This window comes from Carassius gibelio, chromosome A12, assembly GCF_023724105.1.
Source record: "Carassius gibelio isolate Cgi1373 ecotype wild population from Czech Republic chromosome A12, carGib1.2-hapl.c, whole genome shotgun sequence".
Lineage (NCBI taxonomy): Eukaryota > Metazoa > Chordata > Actinopteri > Cypriniformes > Cyprinidae > Carassius > Carassius gibelio.
The window spans coordinates 11431142-11455572 of NC_068382.1; the positions used below are offsets into that span (position 1 = coordinate 11431142).

Sequence of the window (24431 nt, forward strand, 5' to 3'; positions counted from 1 at the left end):
ATTGGCTCTGAACTGCACTACACTGAAATGCATCTACCTGTCTTTGACATGCATGGTTTCTTCTTGAAAAAAAAAACTTGAATGCATTGCTGATGTTCCTGACTTTGTCCCCTTTCACTTTTCCACAAAATTATGTCTAAAAATAAACACACCTTGAACGTAATCTTCAATATTACACAAATCCAATGGAGTTTTAAATATACGAGAAATACACGTCAGTGACCCAGAAAGAGTAGGTGTGTTCCTCACACCTCTTCTCTGCTGTTGTCTCTCCATCCTTTGCCACCCCTTTAGACACGCCCCTGTAGGGCGAAACGAAAAATCCCCAATAGTAAACTGCTGCCTCTTTCAATTTATTATTTACTTGTAGAAATTTCAAATGATTTGCAACGGTTGCTTTGTCGCATCCGGTATAGACATATTATTATTTAGCTGTTGCGCTGCAGCGTCCGGTGTCATAAGGCAAGTAATACCTGATTTTGATGGGTCCAATAGTCGATATGTCATTATTGTTTTAATTTAGTTTGTTGCCACTTACATTTTAGTATCATATAATAAAATATTTTACTAAACGTCAAACATACTGATAGATTTAAGCAAGACGATGGAATCGTATTTAAATCAAAAACATGAGAAAGTTGGATTTGTAACGGCTGAGGACATAAGGACAGATCTATCCTATTACTTCTCCAAATTATCAAAGGTAACGTTATTTATTAACAGGAAGTATATTTAATTTGTTAAAGTCCTTGAATCTGATTTAGGCTGTAAACTAGTATTTCACGTTTCATATTTCTGTTTTCAACAGGACACAGTAATGCAGGAAAAAGAGCATTTGCAGGTTTATCTCCGTGTACGTCCATTCACGACTTCAGAGAGAGCAGAAGGGGCATCACAGGTGTTTGTTTTTGAGAGAAATTCTGAGTGTGAAGCATATTATCTATTTCATTTGAGGATGAAAAGTGAATGACGAATTTACATTTTGGGGTGAACTATACTTTTTAAATGTGCCTAATGTAATTTAAGACTCTAATCTCTACAAACAGGAGTGTATCTCAATTGAGCCTCCAGATACTGTGATTGTAAAGCCACATAAAGCATCTCTGACAGCCAGACACAGTGAGAGATTCAGCTCACAACAGGCACAACGATTTCAGTTCTCACAGGTATGAGGTCCTCTGGCTTTGTAATATTGCGAACTGGTTTCAGTGATGTTATAAAGTGTTTTTCTTTGTAATATGATTGATGAATTCTTGTTTTAGGTGTATGGTCCAGATACAACTCAAAGAGAGATATTTGATGGAACAACCAAAAGCCTTGTGAAAGACGTCTTGGATGGAGGGAATTCTTTGATATTTACGTATGGAGTTACTAATGCTGGGAAGACATTTACTTTTCTTGGTAAGAATTTTTGATGGTTTTGTATTTGTTTTAATTATATATTGCACTTAAATTATGTATTGTATATATAACTGTCTAATAGTGCACTTTTATGTCTACTTTTATGTTGTAGGCCCTGATTCAGATTGGGGAATTCTGCCCAGGTCATTAGATGTGATCTTTAAAAGCATAGAAGGCAGAATTTATTCTCAAAATAGGATTAAGCCTTACAGATGTGTCGACTTTATAGAACTCACTAAAGAGCAGCAGGATGAGGAAGCTACAGATAAGAGAAATCTTCTTCAACGATTTAAAGATGTAAATTATTTATATATATATATATATATAATTTTTTTTTTAACTGTAAAGTTTTAGCAGTACATTGCAAATACTTACATCATAGATATTTCTTTGTTTATTAGATTGACCCAAGGAAAACTCTGTCTAGCATGTCCAGTTCCAGCTGTTCATTATTTGAAAGTAGGCAATGTCTTTCACTCTGCCTTTAAAATAGTTTATGAACATTCTGTTCACCAATATGAACATAAACACTTGACCAACATTAATTTTTCTTTTTTTCTTTTTTTTGGTCCAGGCTCCACCTTTAGTGACACAAATATGGACAGTGTCTGTTTGGATGACACCTCTAATGTCAAATTTTCTGTGTGGGTCTCCTTTTGTGAAATCTACAATGAAAACATCCATGATCTCCTTGATGTTGTTCCAAATGGCTCTCACAGAAGGAATGTTTTGCGGCTAGCCCAATATGAAGGCAATGCTTTTGTCAAAGGTAACCAAATAATTCACTTGTTTTAGCCCTGAATCAACAAACAGAACTAACAAATATTGCTACAAGTGTGACTGCATCATATAATAATTATTAATAATATTAATAATGTTCATATTCTGGCTGACTACGTCTTGTATAAATTTTTCTAAATATCCTGTCATACGCGCACAAACTGACAGTCACCACTGATAAGCTACTACTAAATATTGTAGAAACATAATTTTCTGTAAAGTTGCTTTGTAACGATTTGTATTGTAAAAAGCGCTATACAAATAAACTTGAATTAAATCGAATTTAATTTTCTAAGTTGACAATAAAATAATTAACCATTAAAATAATAATAATTAAATAAAGGTTTACATTTAAACATTTTATAGAAATAGTTTATTAGGGGTGTGTGATAATGACAAAAAAATGCTATCAATATTTTCAATATTTGGAATTTTGTTGATAATATTAATTTGACTACATTTTGTTGAACATGTTATTGTGCTGATACTTTGGCAAATTTAGGCCTTCCTAAAGCTTGTGATATTCTTCATATTCTGTGTGGTGGTTACAGAGCCTGAATATTGTTTTGGAAATTGTAGAGAATTCCCCCTTTAGGTGGCTTTTATATTTTGTTTTACTTTTTGAAGGGGGGGTTAATATTTTATATGTATTTTATATGTGACCTGTTTGTGAGATCCAGGCTAAAGTCTCAAAATGTAATTATGAGGTAACAAGCATCAAAGTTTGATTTCAACCATTAATTTCACTATGATTTTAATATTTGACATGGCCTTACACAGTCAATATTAAAATATAAAGGTTATATTTTCACAGAATGTTCATTCTTTATGAGTGGATGATTTTATGTAGAAAACAATAAATCACAAAAAAATTACTTTAGTTGGGTTTTCACAGGCAGAGTCACCTATTTTGAAACTTAGAATTCAAATTCAAATTTATGTTATTGATTCATATTTACATTGTGAGGAAGTTACTTAAAAATAATTTTGTTTTCCAACTCTGAATTGAATTTTTTTTAACTAAAAAAGACATGTAAACTGTCAGTAATAAAATATGAATAGATAAATGACAAGCATTGGCACAAACAAATACATTAACAAAGTACAACTAAATTTAACTGTGCTTAAGTTTATCAGGTAGGTTTAACGGTAATATTCAGGTACAGAAATACCACAAAAATGGAGTAATCTTTTTAACTTTAAAATAACGCTGGTTAGTCTTTGTTGTATAAATAAACCAAAGAGCAGCAGTTTTTTTAGGTTGCTCTCTCTTTAAGACCTTGTGCATGGATCTGTTACATAATTTTGTTTCTCAACTGTTTACATTCATTTAATAGCCTATATACAGTACCACAATGTTTAGTATAAATCCACTGTTTACGTGATCAAGACTGGCATCAATTTGTACATAGTTTTGTACATATTTTGTCATTTACGACAAGCATTGATGAAATGTAGGCACACTTTTGATCTTAACTACATCTTTTAGACTACATTTACACTACAGTGTTTTTGAATCAAAACATATAGCTTAGACAGAATTATAATTTCTATTAACTTCACAAAGATGATCGGATGAGCATTAGCATGATCACACATGATCTGATGAGCATTAGCAGCAGCGCTGTCTTGGAATGATTTCTCTTCCGCTATGGCTGTTATGACTCAGAGGAAGCTCATTCGCTGCTCAAATGTCAATCAATTTTTTGAATTCATAACCTGCCCAGTCTCCGGGAATGACTACACTTTCGCATTCAGTTCTATACAAAAGAAACCCAGAAAAACATTTTTACAGATGAATCATGAAGCTAATAAACACATGATTACAGCAGTATTTAATTCGAATGTGATTTGCCTGAGATTCTGCCTATTTTCATAACATTAAAGTGTGTTTACATGAGAAATGCTAAGCAGGTGTAGCAATAAGCTTGATATAAAAGGCTACAAATAACATATTTCAACAACATTATATGACAAATTGGATTGCAATCGGAAGTTATTACAAACATTCTATGGTGGTTTAAAGTGAGTTTTGAATAAAAAACAAAGTATAAATCGTATAAATTGTCTTATGTAGCATGATGCTACAGTGTGCATGAATGATCACATGTGTTTTCCGTTGTGAAATGTGAAACAAGGATCGTTTTCATTTTAAAATGCCATTTTAAAACGAAAACACACAAGTTTAAACATAGCCTTACATCTATGGGGGTCGGGATGCTTAAGGTGTGTTCACGCCATATCGTAATTACGAGATACCAACTTATAAAAGTGTTCACGTCCCCGTAAAATTCATAATTACAACTTGTGAAATGGGTGTTTTCTGAAAGCTGCAACTTGTACCACATCAGATTCATTAGGTGCTCTTTTTAGGCATTGATAGTGTGATAGTTTTGAAGAATGTGAACAGCTCCAAGAACGTCACTTGTTGTATTATCAAAATTACAGTAATCACAACATAGCGTGAATGCAGCATTACACACTACAGCCTCACATGTAAGCCACGTCTCCAGCCTAAACTAGCATTTTTCTTGATGCCTCACCAGAGCCAATCACCAGCACTTGATATGGGCACATCAAGCATGCTGTATGCTTATTGGCTGTCTCATGTTGACAATATTAACCCCATAGATATAGAAATTTGGTACCAAATGACAAGAAATATTTCGATACTCGATTGTACAGAAGCAATTCGGTTGGTTCCTAAAAAGTATCAGACACGATGCCCAGCCCTACTGTTGAATGCAGAACATGTAATTACAAATGCAAATAATGTTTTGATGTATATAAAAAAAAAAAAAACATTGAATACTGATATGTGAAATTACTCTTTTTTTTTTTTTTGTTGGGGGGGGGGGGGGGGGGGGGGTTGGACAGCCTGCCTTGGTGGCAAATCACAGTCGTTCATACAGCTGATTTGTTTGAAGTCAGTTAATAATAACTTCTTGTTTATTGAACTGTTTTATGAAATCAATTTAAATAATTGCCGTCATGCTGATATTTGGAGAAAACTTTTCTTGTGATATTAACTATATCAAATGGTATAAATATAAAAGATATAAAAGTCATACATTGGCATTTTTGCCCCCTTAAATTGAATTTAGGGGGAATTCTAAATGTATTTTAATCCAAACGTGAACTCTAAATGCATACAAGCAGTATTCTAACTTCATCACTGTATGCATCCACTCTCTGTGTATGTTTTTGTTTGGTTTTTGTGATTTGACTCTATGGAAAATTGCATATCATTAAACAACAATTATGCTAATATCACAGACGATATATATTGGACACCCCTATATATTTATGCAATATCAGCATATCATTTTTATGATTATACACCTTTGGTTATTTATACATTTTGTCTGAATATTTCTTTCCTCCAGATCTAAAATGGGTTCAAGTTAACAGTGCAGAGGAAGCATTAAAAGTTGTGAAAATTGGAAGGAAAAATCAAAGTTCTTCATCCACCAAGCTCAACAATGTCTCTAGCAGGAGGTGCTTAATTTTAAAACAGTTTAGCATTTATATTTAACTTGATAATTGTATTACGTTTTGAAATTAAATAACATACGTTTTCTCTATAGCCACAGTATATTTTCCATTCGGATCTTGCGGATTGAAGATGTGGGTGTTCCTCGAGTTCAGACAATTAGCGAGTAGGTGACCTCAATTCCAGTGTGTTTTAACATGGAATCATTGATTTATTAATTAATTTTTAATTTTCAAAGGTTGTCATTATGTGATTTGGCTGGATCTGAGCGATGTGCAAAGACTCAGAACCGAGGAGACCGCTTAAAAGAAGCTGGAAACATCAACACATCCTTGTTAACGCTAGGGAAATGCATCAATGCTCTGAGGCTCAACCAAATGCAACAAAAGTGAGAAAATGTTAATTTGTAGGCTGCATTAGTAGCATTTATGTTCCATTTCATTGGTCCTTTAAATGTCCTATTGATATTGGAACTCAACTAATATGTTTTTTGCACAGGAATCATCAACATATCCCCTTCAGAGAGAGCAAGCTGACACATTATTTTCAGGGTTTTTTCTGTGGCCGTGGTAAAGCTTGCATGATCATTAACATAAACCAGTGTGCCTCAGTGTACGATGAAACCCTGAATGTCCTCAAGTTCTCAGCATTGGCTCAGAAGGTTTGCAGGAACCATTATTTGATACTGAATTATCAGGAATTTTTACTCTGTTCGTTATTTATTTATTTTGATCTTTTACATTTTGCCTTTATAGGTGGTGGTCCTCAACCCTAAACCAGGTCCTAGTACTGCGGTCAAGAGATCTGACAGAGGTGTGTCCATGATAATCAATAATGCTGACAAGAATGATTGGACAAGGAGAAGCTCTTTCATGGGCTGGGAGATTAATTTAGAGGAGGACAATGTGCACGAGGACAAAGATGATGAAGAAATGGGTGAGGAGGATAATGAGAGCATGGAGGACAACATTGTCCTAGATACTGTGGAAAGTCAAAAGCCGTTTGAGGTATTTTCAGTTTTAAGGAATGCATGTTTTGGTTTTCAATGACTATATGATATGCTAATATGATATATTCGATGCAGCTTCAGCTCAACGAGAAGCTGTCCAACGAGGAGTCTGAAAAATTAACTATGGAATCTCGTATGCATATGCGTGAGGAAGTCAGGAAGTTCATGGAGTTGTTTTTTAACATGGAAAAAGACAAGTAAGTCAAACACTGTGTTTTACATATCATAGTGGTCGACTGACAGCCTGGCAGTTGGGGAATATCATTGTGCAAATTGCGTTCAGCTGGTGTTGCACAGTATGCTGGTACTAAAAAAAAGGTATTGCGATTAAAAATTGTATGATTCCAGATTTTACTAGTACTGGTATTTTAAGAATGACAGCTTTTTAATAAGAACCATATTTCCTGCTTTGTATCAACATGCGAAAGCAGGACAGTGTTCAGGACTCTGCTTCAGCTCCCTGCATGAAAACTTATATATCCGCGCATTTATATATATATATATATATATATATATATATATATATATATATATATATATATATATATATATATATCAAATATATATATCCGCGCATATTTATATATATATATATATATATATATATATATATATATATATATATATATATATATATATAAATGTCAAAATGGATAGTCATCGCTTATCAGAATTATTTGATCGCACACGAGCAGCTCCGTTTCATCTCGGAGATGCATTCTGTCTTTGCGCTTGCCAAATTCCGCCGTGTAAATAGCAAATCTGTCATGGCACAAGCGCAACTGGCTCTTAAAGGGAATGGAAGATGAGACTCTGCTTGGTTTATTGCATGTTACACCCCAAAACCACCCATTACTCAATAAGAGAATAGGGGCAACCCGTTTAGACCATTCGCCAACCGTTTTTCTGGTTTTAAAATAACAAAAGTGGATTTGGACACGCCCTGAGTGACACGTTAAAATAGGGCCCTAGGAGTGTATAAGAAACATGCATGAATGAGAAAATGAAGTGCAGGATGTGCTTGATGTTAAATCTTATTATTAAGCATAATAAACTTTTAAAAAATAACTTAAAAATAACTTGTGTACTATTACACACCCAAAGTGCATGCATGGAAGTCCTCTCTCTTAAGATTGCAAATTGAGATCTCTTTCAGCAATTAGTGATCTTCAGTGATCAAATACACACACAATTATGTTAAAATGCTGAAATGAATGTGAAAGTTGAGAAAGAAAATAAGCGTGTATCAATAAATTGGGTCCATGCAGCTCTTAAAAGTGACAGCAGACTAATATTCGTGCTGCTGTCTGTCTCCACAATGTTAATCAAGAAAAAAAGAAAATCACTCATTAATGTTGACTAACTTTACTAGCTTTAATAAGGATAAATGTATGAACGTTTCATTCATACAGTGAAGACTATGCAGTGCTTTACTATTACATTTTGATTACTTTATTCAATTTCTGTATCATCTCTTTCTTGAATGCTATTGTTAAATAGACCTAAAAACACTGTTTATTTCATTTGCGTCTTTGTTTTATTGTATTTTTCCTTTTGTTTCTTACTTGCATCTTTGTTCTTATCATTAATAACAAAAAATGATTATATCATGATATAAATTGTTATTGTGAAAGAAAATTACTTCTAGTCTTGAATAATATTTCGGACATATTTCCTAGCTCATGCCCTTAGCTAACTTACTAATGTTGCAAAGATCTTGCATAATTCTTTTAGTGAATCAGACACTATGACAGTGCAGAAATTGTGTTTCTGTTGGTGAGCGCTTTAAATTTTTAGTTTTTATTTAAAATGCACTCATATATTTTGCTTTTTTTAATGTTTCAGTAAACGTCTCCAAAGACAGAAAGAAATTGTTGAGGAAAGAAGGCTAGAGAGACTGAAGAATCTGGTCAACAGATCTATTGGTGAAATGGCCACTGTTTGCACTGATGGGAATGATGCAAAGGTAATTCCAGAGGGTTTCATCTAATCAGAAAAATAAATAGGGACAAAATGAAGTGCCATGTGTGTTTGCTGTTAAAAGCCTGTGTGAATATCAAGGCACACATTTAACACAATGACACTGAATGACATTGAAAAATATAATCTTTTTTTTTTCTTCTCTGCATCCTTCTAGGAGGATAAAATTGAGCATTTGGATAGCATGATCAAGGCAATGAGAGATGATCTGGCTCAGATAAAGGGAGAAGCAGAGTCAGTACAGATTTGCCTGACAAATGTCCCTGAATCATCCAGAACAATCAGTGATTTGAGGACACAGCTGGAGGAGATGAGAGAGGAGCTTATCAAAAGCCAACAACTTCTCAGTCTTAAAACTATAGGTGTGTTCGGTTACCACAAAGGGGGAAATGACAGTGTTTTATGATATATGTCTAATTATATAATCTCTTTTCAGAGTTGGAAGCAATGCGTGTTCAAATGCAGGAATTAGATTACCAACTTCTCCAAGCAAATAGAGTAACCTGAACTAAAGTTTTCTATTAAACGTCTTAAGGTTATTGTCAGTAAATTGTTTACATGACTCCCTAGCTTCTGTTGTGTTGATCTTTGTTTGTTTGCCTTTTTTAGAATTATGAAAACAAGAAACTGAGATGTCAGGAACTTATGTCAGTCTGTCAGGAGAAAAATGGCAGGATCTCTACATTACAGACTGTTCTGGATCAAAACGTGGAGGCAGCTGCTAAAGATGTAAGTTTATATTACTGTGCAAAAGTAGTTTTTCCAAGTAGCTTTCAGCTTATAAAGACCAAGGCTTTATTTATGTGATAAAATACAGTACAACAGTAATATTATGAAATATTATTACAATTGTAGGTAACTATTTTCTTTTTTTATTGTTAAAATTTTATTGATTATTATTTGAAGAAAGTACTTCTTACCCCAGCAAAAACTAGTATCACAACTAATGAAGGGCAAACATTATTAAAGACAATTAAATATGGAGAAAAAAAAACACTAATTACAAGCATAGCTAAAATAAAACAAAGCTACAAATAAAGTAAGCTTTAGCATTAGTTTTTAGGCACAAATGTAATAATTATGTGTCAAATAACACTGCTTAGTGTTCACTGTATAAATTAAATATAGATTAATCTTTGTTAAAGCTTGTGTTTTGATTTTTGATTAACATTAAGGACACAGAGGTTTTTAAAGGCTCTTGTCCCTTTAAGAGCAAGTGCATGGAACCAGAACACATTCCTTCAGGGCTTGAATTTTGGCATGGGATTGTACGTAATTCTAATGCAGTTTAAGTGCTTGTACTATGGGAAATTCTGGCAAATAGCGGAAAAAAGACACTTGGGTCAGATGACGGATTGCATTATTTTGCATGTGCCTTTGAGTCTTACAATTTGTAACATTCATGTGCTTAATTCAGTATTTGCATGCTCTCTGTGAAAACCCTCACACCCAAAGCATGCTTACATAGAGCCGCATCTGAGAGCGCACGACTACAGAAGGAAGTCGTGTTGCACATTATTTTGTGTAAATTTTTTACTAGACATTGTCAGTAAATAGGCTATTAAGTGAATGTAAACAGTTGAGGAACAAAACTTAATTGAGCTATCTTTTGCCTCTTGCTCTTGAATGGTTTAAAACAATTTAATGCTTAAACTAGTAAGACATGGAAGGAAACAAGTGTTTCACCCCTACAAGTGATTAAACTTAGCAAACCAAGGAAGGGATTTTACTACCCAAGATAGCTCTATTGGGCAGGGTGGTGAAAGATTTTGGTAGCCTGACTGTAAAACACGATAGCGGATAGCCCAGGGATGTCGGGCTAGCGTTGTTATTATCGATGTTTAAACTATTTTTGTAGAAATCATGATTTTATTTCTTCCGATTATTTAATGAATAGACATTATTAATAATAGCATTTATTTAATACACCCTTGCTCAATAAAAATATTTTAAAAAATTCAAAACTAAAATAATTCACTGACCCTAGACTTTTGAATGGTAGGCATGTTGACCGATTCCAGTTCAGTTAGAGTTTCTCTGAATAATCCCTTTATTTAGATTAGATTCAACATTATTGTCACTGTGCAGAGTACAAGTACAGAGCAGATGAAATGTAGTAATAAACATTACTAGTAGGCATAGTAATAAACATTGTAAATGTGCAGTGGGGACAGGTTATTGTACAGTCTTTTTTTTTTTCTTTTTTTTTAATACACATTTGTATACATGGTCATAATGGGGTGTAGTGTTCAGTTTAGAGTTCTGTAGGCTAACAGCTGAGTAGGGATGACTGATAATATTGGTACATTATTGGAATCAGCTGATAAAGGCTTAAGATATAAACATTCAGCATAAGCTCATTTAAAAAAAAAAAAAAAGCATTTTTTATACATTAAAATAAATAAACATTTAATATACAGATTTATTAATATGCAATATATTTTTTCAAATGGACTATGACACCTTAAATTCAAGGAGTTCTAAAAGATTTTTAGAATTTGTACTGCTCTTCTGCATTAGACCATCTATTACTGTTAAATACACAAATATAATGTTAAGGTAAAAAAAAAAAAAACAGAAGAGGTTAATTTTATTATAGTTATTTTCAAAGCTTTCAATATATTCATTAAAAGTTTATTAGTTATAAGATATACATTTTTGCTCAAACCTAGCCAAAATTCAAAATGATTTGTTTATAATTTCTGCACAGGAGAGAGTTGGTGTTGTTTCAGAACAAAAGGAAACATATCGGCTAACGAGCCAATATGATTTGTCGGATATCAGAAAATGTAATATTGTGCATCCCTACAGCTGAGGGAAAGAAACTGTTCCTGAGTCTGCTGGTGTTATAGTGAAAGACTCCTATAACATCTCCCAGGTGGGAGTGGAGTAAACAGTTTCAGGCTGGGGTGAGAAGAATATTTGATATTGTTTCTCACCTTCTTTAGGCAGCGTTTGTGGTGAATGTCTTTGATGGAGAGTAGCTGAACACCTGTGATGTATTGGGCAGTTTTCGCCACTTGCTGAAGGGCTTTCTGATCTGAGACAGTGCAGTTGCCGTACCACACTGTGATGCAGTTTGTTAGGATGCTCTCAATAGTGCAGTGGTAAAATTTCAACATGATGTGGGGTGACAGGTGAGCTTTCCTTAGAGTCTTATGGAAAGAAAGGTGCTGTTGTGCAATTTTGATAAGAGTGGGAGGAATTGAGGGTCCAGGAAAGATCCTCAGAGATATCAAGTTATGTGATAGAAATTAAGAGTGGTGATCTACAAGTGAGACTGCTTGAAAATTAATTTTGTCATTAACTTATTTAATTTCAAACCTGTGGGTTTGTGGGTGTGTGTGTGTGAACACAGAAGGAGAATTTAAGTATCTTGCCACAAATCAGTTTTTCAGCAAACAAGGGTTTATCATGATGAATTTAGCAAAAATCCAAAAAGGACTTTAAAAACACCATGAAAGTAGCCCATAGTAGGCTTATTTTACTTACATACATTTTGTTATACATTAAGACTGTAATTATGTTTTTTTTTTCTCCCAATGTAATGCAGGCTTTAAATAATAATATCAAACAAGAAATCCTAAATTTCAGAAACAACTGTAAGTGTATGCTGAATGAAGATGGTGAACCTAGAGGGGAGGAAATGACAAGTACAGAAACTCAACAGCTTCTGCAAGAACTGAACATGAAAGATGAGCAGCTGAATGAACTTAAACTTGAGCGCTGTTCACTCGAGAAAAAAGTGTGTGATCTCGCTGACAGATTGGCAGAGCAGACTCATGCACATGAAGCTACTGTGGCGATGGAGAGAGCAGAAGTCAACAAAGTCACAAATGAGAACCAGGTTCTTGCCAATGAGCTACATGTACTGCGGCAGTCGGCTAGTGAGATGAGCTCGAAACTCGAAACTCTCCAGACGGAATTGAGTACTCAGACAAAGATTGCAAATGAGCTTTCAGAAGAACTCGATGCAGCCAAAACTTTGATTAAGGGCCATCAAGCAGAGTATTGCAGTCAGTCCAAATCTACTGAATCCTTAATGATGGAGGCAGATAATTTGCGTCAGGAACTCAGTGCCCGCCAGCTCTCACATGACAAAATACAGGCTGAATGTGAGAGGATGGTGGAATTGTCTCATAAGAAGAGCCGACGGATCAATGACCTGGAGCAAGAGGTCAGCCAGACCAGAGCAAAGATGTGCCAGCTGGAGGAGCTCTGCAGTCGGCTTAAATATGAGCATGATGCACAGGACAAACTCATTCAAACGCTGAGTAAACAGAACCAGCACGAGGAGCTTCAGAATATAGTGAGATTAATTGTAGAGAGTGAGATCTTTGAGGTAAGAGACAAGGCCAAGAGGAAAATAACTGCGATGGAGAAAGATCTGGCTCATAAAGACGCAGAACTAGAGACCAAAGCCCAAGAGCTTTCGAAGTAAGTTTTTCATTTCTCATCCAAACTTTCTGGTAACTTAAGAAGTAGGTCCTTATTTTGGTTGAGTCAGTGTCTTGCTTTATATTCACTAGATCTTACTATCCATTATTTTCAACTGTTTATTTGTAGTTGGATTTAATGATCTCTTGTTCTTTTTATAGGGTGAGTGAGCTTGTGGACGATGGACAAAATAAAATCCAGACCTTGAGTTATGATTTGCAGCAGGTGCAGAGGGAGCGAGCTGATGTCAGAGATCAATTATGTGAGGCTAACATTCAGAAAGAGCAGTTAGAGAAACAGGTGGGGAAAAATCACTGCTTTTTTCCTTTGTCAGTGTTCTAAAGGTGATTTAAACAGGTTTTTTTTAAACAATCCTTTTTTCTCATCAGATCTTGATCTTAAGTGAAGAAAACAAAATGTTTCAGCAGAGGCTATGTGAAGCAAATGAGCTGAGGGATCAGGCTGGACACAGTTTGAGCTGTACAGAGCAATTTATTGACCCACAGCAGACTGTGAGTGCTGCTCTTTCTCTCAGCTTTGTTCAGTTTGTTATGTTATCAGGTATTAAATGCTCGATTATTCTACATCTTTTCACTCACTCACTCACAGGTGAAGTCTAACCATGTCACAGAAGAAGAAAGCTTACAGCCTTTCCAAACAACCTGTCAAGGTAACCTATTTATCTTTTCATTTAAACCCTTTCCCCGCAGTACAAACTAAATCGGCTTACGTTTTGTCCTTAGTAAGATTGATTTTGTTTGCAGATCTTTTGGCAGAGCAGAAGCTGATTGAGGAGACATGTGGTAATTTAAATAAGTGCACACAGACAGATGAGGAGGAATTGCTGGAGGCCAGATTGAATGAGACTAAATCCATAACTGAAGGTGGCTGAGTCTGTTCTAATTGGAATTCATATAAATCTCTGCTAGACAACATACTGTAAGAAATCAGCAAGATTCAGTTTGGGGAATTCAAACCATAGAGTTACTTAAACGGCAAGTAGATACAAGAATAAAAAGATGTCAGACTTTCACTAACTTAACAGTATTCATTTATTAGTCAGATGAATCTGATATGTTAATATTAATTAAACAGGAGTATTGACTTTTCAGTTCCCTATTTTTAATTTAAATGTATCACTTATGACTAATTAATGATTAAACATAATAATTATTTTTAGATTTTTCCATTTCTCATTTTAATGTATTAATTTACATGAACACATTTTAATTATATTTCCTACATTTAATCCTAATCAAACAGCAATATTTACAAGGAAAATGCTTTTCATTTATTCCTTTGTTCTTTACTGACCGTTTACTTAAAGTAAATTGTTTTTGTTAATATATACACTACTATTTTGTGTTTTTTGTTTTGTTTGTTTTTTGGGTGGGGGGTAATGCTTTTATTTAGCAAGAATGCATTAAATTGAACAGAATATGCAGTAAATACATTTAGAATGTTACAAAAGATTCCCTTTTAAAATAAATGCTGTTCTTTTTTTTTCTATTCATCAAAGAATCTTGAAGATTTCCTCAAAAATATTAAGCAGTGCAACAAATTTGACAACATTGATAATAACACAATTGACTACCAATCAGCATATTCAAACAATTTCTTAAGTATTATGTGATAATGAAGACTAATAATCTAATGAAATTTTGGTGTCATGGTAACACTGCTTCTGTTACACTATTCAGTTCATCTGTAACACCTGTAAATGAAGCTAAGCTCAGACATCTTTGTTCTTCTCAGATCTTGCACAGCTGCAGGAGATGTATCAGAAACCAAATGTTGGTGTCTCAGTTGAACCTCAGGAGGATGAAGAGAGAGCTTGCAGACCGGCAGAAAACAGAAAGGTAAGAACCTGGAAGTCTTTGATCCCTCCAACTTTTCCTCAACTGGGTTTTTCAAGCAGTAAAATATATATTTCAGCCTAATGAGGAGCAGGCAGATGATACGCAGGAAAAGGAGCTGGATGGAGCAGCCAAGGGTAAAGTGGCTCAGGCAACAAGGCAACTAGAGGGTGACCAACAGGACAGCCTGCAGCTGGAGCTGGTAATAGGATCAGCTTACCATCTCTCTCTCCCTGCCTCATTATTTTCTTTTTCACAGACTTGAGGGTAGGATTTAGCTCAGAGTAGAAATTTATTTACGCAGCAGGTTTCTGAGTTAATATCATTTTTTTGTTCCGAGTGACCTGCCAACAGAAGGAATGACAGGACTATAGCAGGACAGTAATATCACTGCAGAAAAGTGGACTGTGCAAAACTCTAATTTCTATTAGTACAGGTAGGATCATATAAGATGTTTTGCTTGCAAAAGCATGATGCAGTGGAGCAGGATGTAGAGGTCTCAGGCTCAATTTTAAAAGTCAGACTATTTCTATTTGACATGCTGTGACGATCGTGCACCAGAGAGACACAGAGAGAGAGAGAGATCCAATCGCAGATGTTTATTAAGGGATATTCCAAAATCGTGGTCAAAAAACAGTCCAAGGTCAAAACCAAACAATCAGTCAAAAAACAAAACAAACAAAGGAGGGAACTGGAACAAGAAAGGAACAGGAATTCGGAGGACGAGAAGACAATGAAGAAACTCGGAATACGAGAATGCTGGCGACACGAAGGGTAAGGACTCCATACAAACAAGAGAAAAAGACTGGTATTTATAGGGAGGCTAATGACAATAAAGTGACTGCACCTGGTGCAATTAACAGGAGTGCAATTACTGTGATGACAGGACAAGACTAGAGGAATTCTAGTGCCTAAGGGGAAGTGAGCCCACTAGTGGACATCCAGGGAAACAGAGACTAGACAGCGTGACATTACCCCCTCCTCCACGGAGCAGCTGCCAGATGCTCCACCCGAACCCAAGGGAAAACCAAAAACACAAAGAGACCAGGAGGGAGGTGAAGCGGCGGAGGACCAGGGGGAGGGACAGAGGGCTAGGTAAAATGGGGAAAACAGAGACAAGAGGACCAGGTAGAATGGGGAAACAGACAAGACGACCAGGTAAAATGGGGAAACAAAGACAAGAGAAGCAGGTACAATGGGAAAACAGAAACAAGAGAAGTGCAATACAAAACAAGGAGTCCAGGAGGGTGGTGGACCGGTGGAGGATCAGGGGGAGGGACAGAGGGCCAGGTCCTTAGAGGGAAACAGAAAGAAAGACACAGACAAGAAACCCAGGAGGGAGGTGGACCGGTGGAGGATCAGGGGGAGGGACCGCAGAAGTCAACGGTGACTAACCCTGACTCTTGAAGGTCAATGGTGACTAACCCTGACTCTGGAGGGTCCATGAGCACCTGACTCAACTCTGGAGGGTCCACGAGCACCTGACTCAACTTTGGAGGGTCAACCGGAACCTGACTCAACTCTGGAAAGTCAACGGGCACCTGACTCGACTCTGGAAGGTTAACAGGAATCTGACTTGATTCTGGAGGATCAACTGGAACGTGACTCGACTCTGGATGGTCAACAGGAGCCTGACTTGACTCTGGAGGGTCAACTGGAACCTAACTCAACTCTGGAGGGTCAACTGGAACCTAACTCAACTCTGGAGGGTCAACTGGAACCTGACTCAACTCTTGAGGGTCAACGGGAACCTGACTCAACTCTGGAGGGTTAACGTGAACCTGACTCAACTCTGGAGGGTCAACGGGGATATGACTCGACTCTGGAGGGTCAACGGGAACCTGACTCAACTCTGGAGGGTCAACAGGAATATGACTCGACTCAGGAAGGTCAACCGGAACCTGACTCAACTCAGGAGAGTCAACAGGAACCTGGCTCAACTCAGGAAAGCCCACTGTAGCTGCCATCCTCTGCAGTGGCTCCGGACTGGCGGCCACCTTGTGCAGTGGCGCTGGGTAGGTGGCCATCTTTTACTGTGGTGCTGGCTCAGCAGACGTGATGTGAACAGTCTCTGGATCAGCAGGCATGACGTAAACACTCCTGGGAATCTCTAGGATTTTTGACAGCATGGAGAAATAATCCAAAAACGTCTCAGCGGCCATCTGCATTTTACTGAGCACTACTATGGGATCAGAATCCCACCAAATGTATTGCAGTCACAGATCAAAAAATAATAAGCATACATTAAACATTTAAAAACACATGTAAAATAATAACGCACAAAGCCGAAAAACAAATGCAATTTTTTTTTAAATGGATCAAAAATAATAAGCTTGAAACTAAAATGTACACACGTTTAAAATTATATTGGACAAAACTGAAACATGAAATAAGGATTTTCCAAATCACAAACAAAATCAGGTTTCCTGCTCATATGTTACTTTTTTGTGTGCTCATGGTCTTTTCCCCTTTGCTCTTGTTTCCATGTTCAGCGCTTGCGTTTCTAAATATTGCAGTTAGAGTTTATTGTAAATCAGGGCTGACTTCAGCGTCACCATTGGGCCACAATCTTTTGTTCATCATCTGGCTCGGCTCGGTGTTCATCTTCAGTTTTCTTTTCACAGCAGTTCAGTCTTTGTACTGTTTGAATTACTCTGGGATATTGGTTTGTTTTAACTCAGAGGGAGTGTCAGCCACATTAAAAAAGTTAACAGCTTAAGTCATTTGCAGATTAATGCTTATTGGAAACGTGAACTGTTTCAAACGATTCAGTTCGATTTGGTGAACTGGTTTAAGGGTGCTTTCACACTAGCACATTTGGTGCGCACCCGGGGTCGATTGACGTCAGAATTCTGTTCGTTTGGATGAAGTGAACGCTGTCTTCCGTACTCAGATGTGCACCCGCGAACCGTACCCGAGTCCGCTTAAAAACGGTGGTCTGGGGTACACTTCATGTGAACTCGGGTACGGTTCGCTACTCATGTGTACGCAATCATACCAAATCGCGGAAGTGAACCACTTTTAATGACAAATTATTTGATGAAAATGTGTGTTTGTGTGTGTTTCACTCACTTTCCTGATGAGCGTGACTGACGCGCTGCAAGCAGAGAGCTGTACATCTCATTTATGTTCGCCTTCAACGTTCTTTAGAGCATTTTAAGTACATTTGTAAGACAGACGCAAGTGCCGTTATGTACAGAAGCTTTATAAACAAATCGAACAGTTCAAAAACGTAAAATACATAAAAGTGCAGAGAGTAATGTTATGCATTTGCTGCCTTCTCCTGCGCTGTTGTTACCAAGCAATGGGGTAAACAGCTGCTGGCTTGATGACGCAAGCGAACCACAGTTCGGACTCAAATATTATAATATGAACACAGTCCAACAGGGGCAGGGGGAGGGGGGAGCAAACGAATTTGGGTTCTGACCAGGCAAGTGAACCAAGTGTGAAAGCACCCTAAGAAGATCCAGTTACATCAAGTGATTCGTTCGCAAACCGGTTATCACTAAACTGCAGTGAACGTGCTCACAACAGACACTGAAGAGAAGACAATGCTGAATAAAGTCGTAGTTTTTGCTATTTTTGAGCCAAAATGTACAGTACAGACCAAACGTTTGGACACACCTTCTCATTCAAAGAGTTTTCTTTATTTTAATGACTATGAAAATTGTAGATTCACACTGAAGGCATGAAAACTATGAATTAACACGTGGAATTATATATGGAATTATATACATAACAAAAAAGTGTGAAACAACTGAAAATATGTCATATTCTAGGTTCTTCAAAGTAGCCACCTTTTGCTTTGATTACTGCTTTGCACACTCTTGGCATTCTCTTGATGAGTTTCAAGAAGTAGTCACCTGAAATGGTCTTCCAACAGTCTTGAAGGAGTTCCCCGAGAGATGCTACCACTTGTTGGCCCTTTTGCCTTCAGTCTGCGGTCCAGCTCATCCCTAAACCATCTGGATTGGGTTCAGGTCCGGTGACTGTGGAGGCCAGGTCATCTGGCGCAGCACCCCATCACTCTCCTTCACATGGACTACTTTGATGATGTTTTCATTACCTTACACTATACCCTACCTGTACATAAATTTTCAATTGAGGGACAGAAAGCTCTCAGACTAAATGTAAAATATCTTAAACTGTGTTCCGAAGATGAACGCAGGTCTTACGGGTTTGTAATGACATGAGGGTGAGTCATTAATGACATAATTTTAATATTTGGGTGCACTAACCCTTTAAGTGAATGACTTGCGCGTGACTGACAGATCTATGTGCTAATACAGTAGCCTACATCAGGCAGGACATCCAAAAGCCCACCTATCATTCATGGCCCTCGAATATAGCTTTTCATCTAAAAGATGTATGTAGTAACATCTTTACATGGCCGTTCGATCTAATGTTAACCTACAGAAATGTGCGCTATTGAAGTGTGTGTGGAAACTGAACCGCAGTGTGCTCACAGCAGGACAGATGGAGGCACCGGTGCTCTCACTTGCTCCGTAATTTTTTATGTTACAGATAAAAGTAATAAATCTTTAGAATCCATAGGCCTATACGTTTATTTGTGTGCACTCAGAATAACAACGAAACGTTGTGCATTGTTTAAGATGGCTTTCTGTTTAATAAAATAACAAAAAAACTATATTTTGAATTTTTATTTAACTAAAGTGGGCATGCTGTGATCTGTGCTGTTGTTTTGTTTGTTTGTTTTTTACTGTAACTGACAGATTCCGGCCAAAAAAATAAAAACGTACAACATGGGAGTGGGAGGGAACGCGAGTCATTCTTCCGGGATTGAAACTGGATGGGATTTTCCCCCAGTTTTTTTTGTGGGATTGGGACGGGATCGGGAGTGGGACGGGAGAGATTTTAAAACCCACTCCCTTGTTACCCTCCACTTCACACACCTGCCACAGCAGCCACGAGTCGCATGGGAGTGACATCAACTCCCCTTTGGACTGATTGGCTAGAGGAGCAGCTGTCAATCTAGAACTTGTGGCCCAATGGTGACACTGAAGCCCACCCTGATTTACATGAAACTCTAACTGCAACATTTAGAAATGCAATCACAGAACAAGAGCAAAAGGGGAAAAGACCATAAGCACACAAAAAAGTAACATACTGTATGATCAGCGAACCTGATTTTGTTTGCGATTTGGAAAATCTTTAATTCATGTTTCAGTTTTGTGCAATATAATTTTAAATGTGTTTACATTTTTGATTCACGTTTTATTTTTCTAATAATTTTTCAATCCATGACCGCATTGTTTGTTATAAAAAAAAAATGCATTTGTTTTTCGGTTTTGTGCATTATTATTTTACATGTGTTTTTTAATTTATGCTTATTATTTTTTGATCTGCTACTGCAATACATTTGGCGGGATTCTGATGCCATACACTACTGCTAAAATATATAAAAGAAGTAATCTAGATCAGAATCAACTAATGTGTTTTATTTTATTTATTTATTTATTTGTTTTTTTAATGGTTGATACCACTATTTAGAGAGCAGATTGGCTGGTACAATAATTAATTAATCAACTTCTTTTACACGGTATTTGCTCATAGTCCACCAAATATTGTAAAACTGCACTACTCTGGTTTTGAATTTTAAAACTGAAAGTGAAATGACCATTTTTATTTGGAAAGTTGAGGAATGTTATTGGTTGAAGCCTAATTATTTCTGAATGACTAAATATTGCCTCATTGATCACTCCGACAAATGTAACAGCCTATCACTAGTTAAAATGTGGAATTAACAGGCCATTGTGAATTACAGAAAACTGAAGGCTTTAAATAAGTAACAATGTTTTATGATAATGCTACAGTAGTATAATATTAGAATATAATCTTTTTTTCTCCTTCACTTCCCTGCATGATTACAGGAAATATTAAAGCAGAAGCTGGATGAGAAGCAGGATACCACTGTGAAATTACAAAGGGAAAAAGATGATCTTTCTTGTAAAGCTGTTACCCAGAAAGTTGACCGTCCCAAACAGACATCAAAGGTGAAGACATAGAATGAAGGCAACTCTTTTAATTTAAACACAAGAAGTCAGTAGAACGATAATAATGCAAAATGCATAGAACTTATAAGAAGCAGTAGAGCATACAAAGATGGTAATAGCGCTGGTCTGTATGATAATTGATTACTTTAGATATACAAAATGCATTGGTTCTCGCTCTAAGCAGGTGGCTCTACTTGACAACTCCATCCTGTCCACAAAGAGTCTCCGAGAAGAGAGCTTCACCAAAACTGGGCTTAAATTCACCATTACTCCACTTAAACCAGACCAAATGAAGGTCAGGAAACCAGGAGAAGAAAAGCCTGTCAGAAAAAGACTCAGAAGTACAGCCAGAAAGAGAAAGAGCCCAGAGTTGGAGGTAATCAGACACTGTGTCTAAACATTTTGTTGTGCTTTTTAAAGTTCCCATGGTCAGGAAATTTCAAAAGTGTGAGTTTTCACATCTGGAAATGTAATGAAAATTTCTATCTGCATTAATTTCCAAACTATACATGAATTTACATTTTATAAAACAAATAATTAAACCTATTAATTAATTTAAATCTGTCAACATGATTAATCATTATACTTTTTCTATAGTTAACACTAATTTCCCTGTTAATTTAAACATTCTAATGCCATGATGATTGCATTTCACAAGAAAAAGAATGCAAATTTGTTTACATTTGGGATTAATTTATAAATTAATTATCCATAAAAAAAAGTGTCTGTATTGCAGCTATAATTAGTTGAAGTAAACTCCAGGTTCTGGTCTATTTTTAGACAGCCTTGTCAAATTGCAAGTAATTAAAAAAAGAAAATAGCAGTGAAACATTAATCAGTTGTGCTAACATATTAACTTGGTCATCATACATATAAAGCAACACATAATCATACAACTTGTGTTATATGTGATTGTTATTCTAGAGCTCTGTGGAGTCAGAAAATCGGAAAACCCGACGGCTGAAGGTGAACAATAGGGAAAACATACAGTTTATTGAGGTGACTTTCCGTCCATTAATACACCTGTGACATCTCATCTTTCTCTGTAATGTTTATTCGATAATATGCTGAGCTAGTTGTATTCTGTATTTTTTCACCTCACCAGACTCCCGTGGGGCAGGGGGAAAAGGTGACTCGATTAAAGCAGAAAGACTCAGTCAGCATGAAAGGGAAAAAAGACAGAGCCCTGAAAAAAATTGGAGACTTTATCCAGAACTCTCCAACCATCTTTGGGAGCAAAGGTCAGCTCTGTCTCTTAATTTTACACAATGGCATTAATTTGAGCGCTCTGTCAAAATTGTTTCATACTGTATCTCAGCATGACCCAACTTTTAACTCCATCCTCAGCCAAAAAGATCATAAGCATGGTGAATGTTAGATCCCCTGAACTGCTGAATCCTTCTGAAAACAACAAACCCAAAATATCCAAACGAAAGCTCTTCAAGTTTTCCTCTCCGCTGGACATACCCTCTCATCCTGTAAGTGGTGTTTCCTGTGCATTAGTCACATAAGAGTGAATCTTAAGTATGTATAAACTGAATGAATGAATGAGAAGCATACCATGTGTTAGAGATAATGTTTAGACAACTATATGATATTTTTATGTTTAAGCCTCAAAAAGACAAAGTTGATGCTTCTTTCCAGTGTTACATGTTTAAATAGTCTTTAATACTTTATTATTAGTATATATATATATATATATATATATATATATATATATATATATATATATATATATATATATATATATATATATATAGTAAATTAAGAAGTAAGCCATTACATTTTATTTTGAACATTGGGCCCTAATGCTAAATCATTGCTCATTGTTTGTTTGAGTATCCTGAAAATCTGGGCACCGGATGTACTAAAAATGATAAAATGATACATAAACAATGCTGAAAAGTTTCATGCAATTTTTTTATGAAATGTTCCTTAATATGTTTAAATTTGACACGTAGAAATAGTTTAAATTAGTTCTAAAGCCTTGTTGAATGTGAGTGATTTTGAGGTCTGTGTGTGTTGTGGTATGGAGGTACAGTTTAAAATGTTTTTGTTCGGGGCAGGCCTTAAAGATTTTAAAAAAAAAAGAAAAAAAACATGCAGAAATGCTGGCAGGTAAATGTTAAATTCAATAAATAATTTTACAGATCATTGGGAGCAGTGATGATGATCAGGACAGCAGTCATTTCATAATCAAGAGGAAACTCAGAACAAGAACTGCAAAGTCGAAATGCAAACATTAATTTGATGACAAAGTGTTATTCAAGTTTTTGTTCTTCTAAATTGTCATAAATGTTGTTTATTTAATGCTTAAATGTTGTTGGACTATTCATATTTGTTTCATTAACACTGGAAATGTTTGTAAATATTTTAGAAATGTACCTCACAACCTTTTTTTAATGACATTTTAAAATGTATTGTGGTTATTGGACAAAATGTGACAAAAAAAATGCTGTTTATTAAAAAATGCTTAAAAGAAGATATCATTTGGGTTCTATTTGTTATGCTTAAGAGAGAAATATTAGCTCGATTAGCTATAGCATTACTGTCCCTTGATGTTGGATTTCATATCATTATCCTTCAAAAAAGCCTCTGGTGAGGAAAACAGTTGCAAACAATCAAGGTGAAGGGGATGAAGAGAATGTTCCAGATGAATTTCTGAGGTCAACTTCTTGTATGATAGTCATTTATTACTTCTGTCAGTAAATGGAGGGTGGCTGTCATAAGAGAAGAGTAAGTAATACATTTTATCTACACCTCTTGATCTCTGCACTCTACACTAACACAGGTCATACCTGCACTAATACACTCCTCACTTTGTGAGAGGTGAAATAGATGTGACATTGAAAACAAACTTTTTTCTTTTCTTTTTTTGTCTGTGTGTTTACATGTCATTGCTGTTGCAACTGTGCTTGTTTGTATTTGCAACTTCCTGTGTTGCACTTAAGTGTGCTGTCTTTAATGTGCTCAATAACACATTCAGTGAATGTTCTCTGAGCCATCACCATTTTCTGGGGACAGTTCTGGTTTTTGGTGTCCTGTCCCTGGAAATTTCTCCATTTTATCGCACGATAACACCACCCAACAACTACCCTGCAAGAAGTCAGACCAACTAAATCTGTTTACCACAGAAACTGTGCAGTGATTTTAACCAATAAAAGGGCACACTGATGGTTGCCACTGCTACTTTATATATATATATATATATATATATAAACTTTAACTGAACAGAGCACCAATACAACTAGTACTATCATCAAAGTACTCCCCACTTTGAATAAATAATCAGCTAAACTATTACACTTGCAACAATTACATTTGTAGAAGCTACTTCTACAAAATGAGCCTAGAATGCAAAATAAAGGCTTAGAGTACAGCAGTAGTAGTGAAAGTTAATAGGTAAAGTTATAATTACTGTATACAGTATGTTTACTATTTGTGAAAATGATTTTTTTAGT

General features: G+C 36.0%; 1 protein-coding gene across 5 annotated transcripts; it reads left to right on the forward strand.

Moving 5' to 3' along the window:
• Positions 1 to 380: 380 nt before the first annotated feature.
• Positions 381 to 23452, forward strand: LOC128025105 (kinesin-like protein KIF20B). 5 transcript variants are annotated; one of them, XM_052611117.1, is made up of 30 exons: positions 382 to 703; positions 809 to 898; positions 1047 to 1166; positions 1263 to 1401; positions 1514 to 1698; positions 1803 to 1860; positions 1976 to 2170; positions 5568 to 5679; positions 5769 to 5840; positions 5913 to 6062; positions 6173 to 6335; positions 6430 to 6681; positions 6759 to 6880; positions 8529 to 8649; positions 8821 to 9025; positions 9100 to 9161; positions 9273 to 9392; positions 12217 to 13100; positions 13262 to 13400; positions 13490 to 13612; positions 13710 to 13770; positions 13865 to 13984; positions 14856 to 14959; positions 15051 to 15158; positions 20848 to 20970; positions 21152 to 21346; positions 21895 to 21969; positions 22076 to 22211; positions 22318 to 22448; positions 23121 to 23452. In XM_052611117.1, exons 1-30 carry the CDS (start codon positions 605 to 607, stop codon positions 23214 to 23216), a joined length of 4560 nt encoding a protein of 1519 aa, XP_052467077.1. In that variant the 5' UTR covers positions 382 to 604; the 3' UTR covers positions 23217 to 23452. The 5 variants fall into 5 exon arrangements, with proteins under 5 accessions (XP_052467078.1, XP_052467077.1, XP_052467074.1 ...); XM_052611114.1 differs by having other exon boundaries at positions 383 to 703; positions 15036 to 15158; XM_052611115.1 differs by having other exon boundaries at positions 385 to 703; positions 15036 to 15158; positions 21155 to 21346.
• The last annotated feature ends 979 nt before the right edge of the window (positions 23453 to 24431 follow it).

What these genes read in the sequence shown, in the direction of transcription:
- LOC128025105 (XM_052611114.1), top strand. Translation starts at nt 605, where the DNA reads ATGGAATCGTATTTAAATCAAAAACATGAGAAAGTTGGATTTGTAACG. An exon ending in AACGATTTCAGTTCTCACAG is followed by an intron (nt 1,167 to 1,262) that starts GTATGAGGTCCT and finishes TTCTTGTTTTAG; the next exon opens with GTGTATGGTCCAGATACAAC. An exon ending in GACCGGCAGAAAACAGAAAG is followed by an intron (nt 14,960 to 15,035) that starts GTAAGAACCTGG and finishes TATATATTTCAG; the next exon opens with CCTAATGAGGAGCAGGCAGA.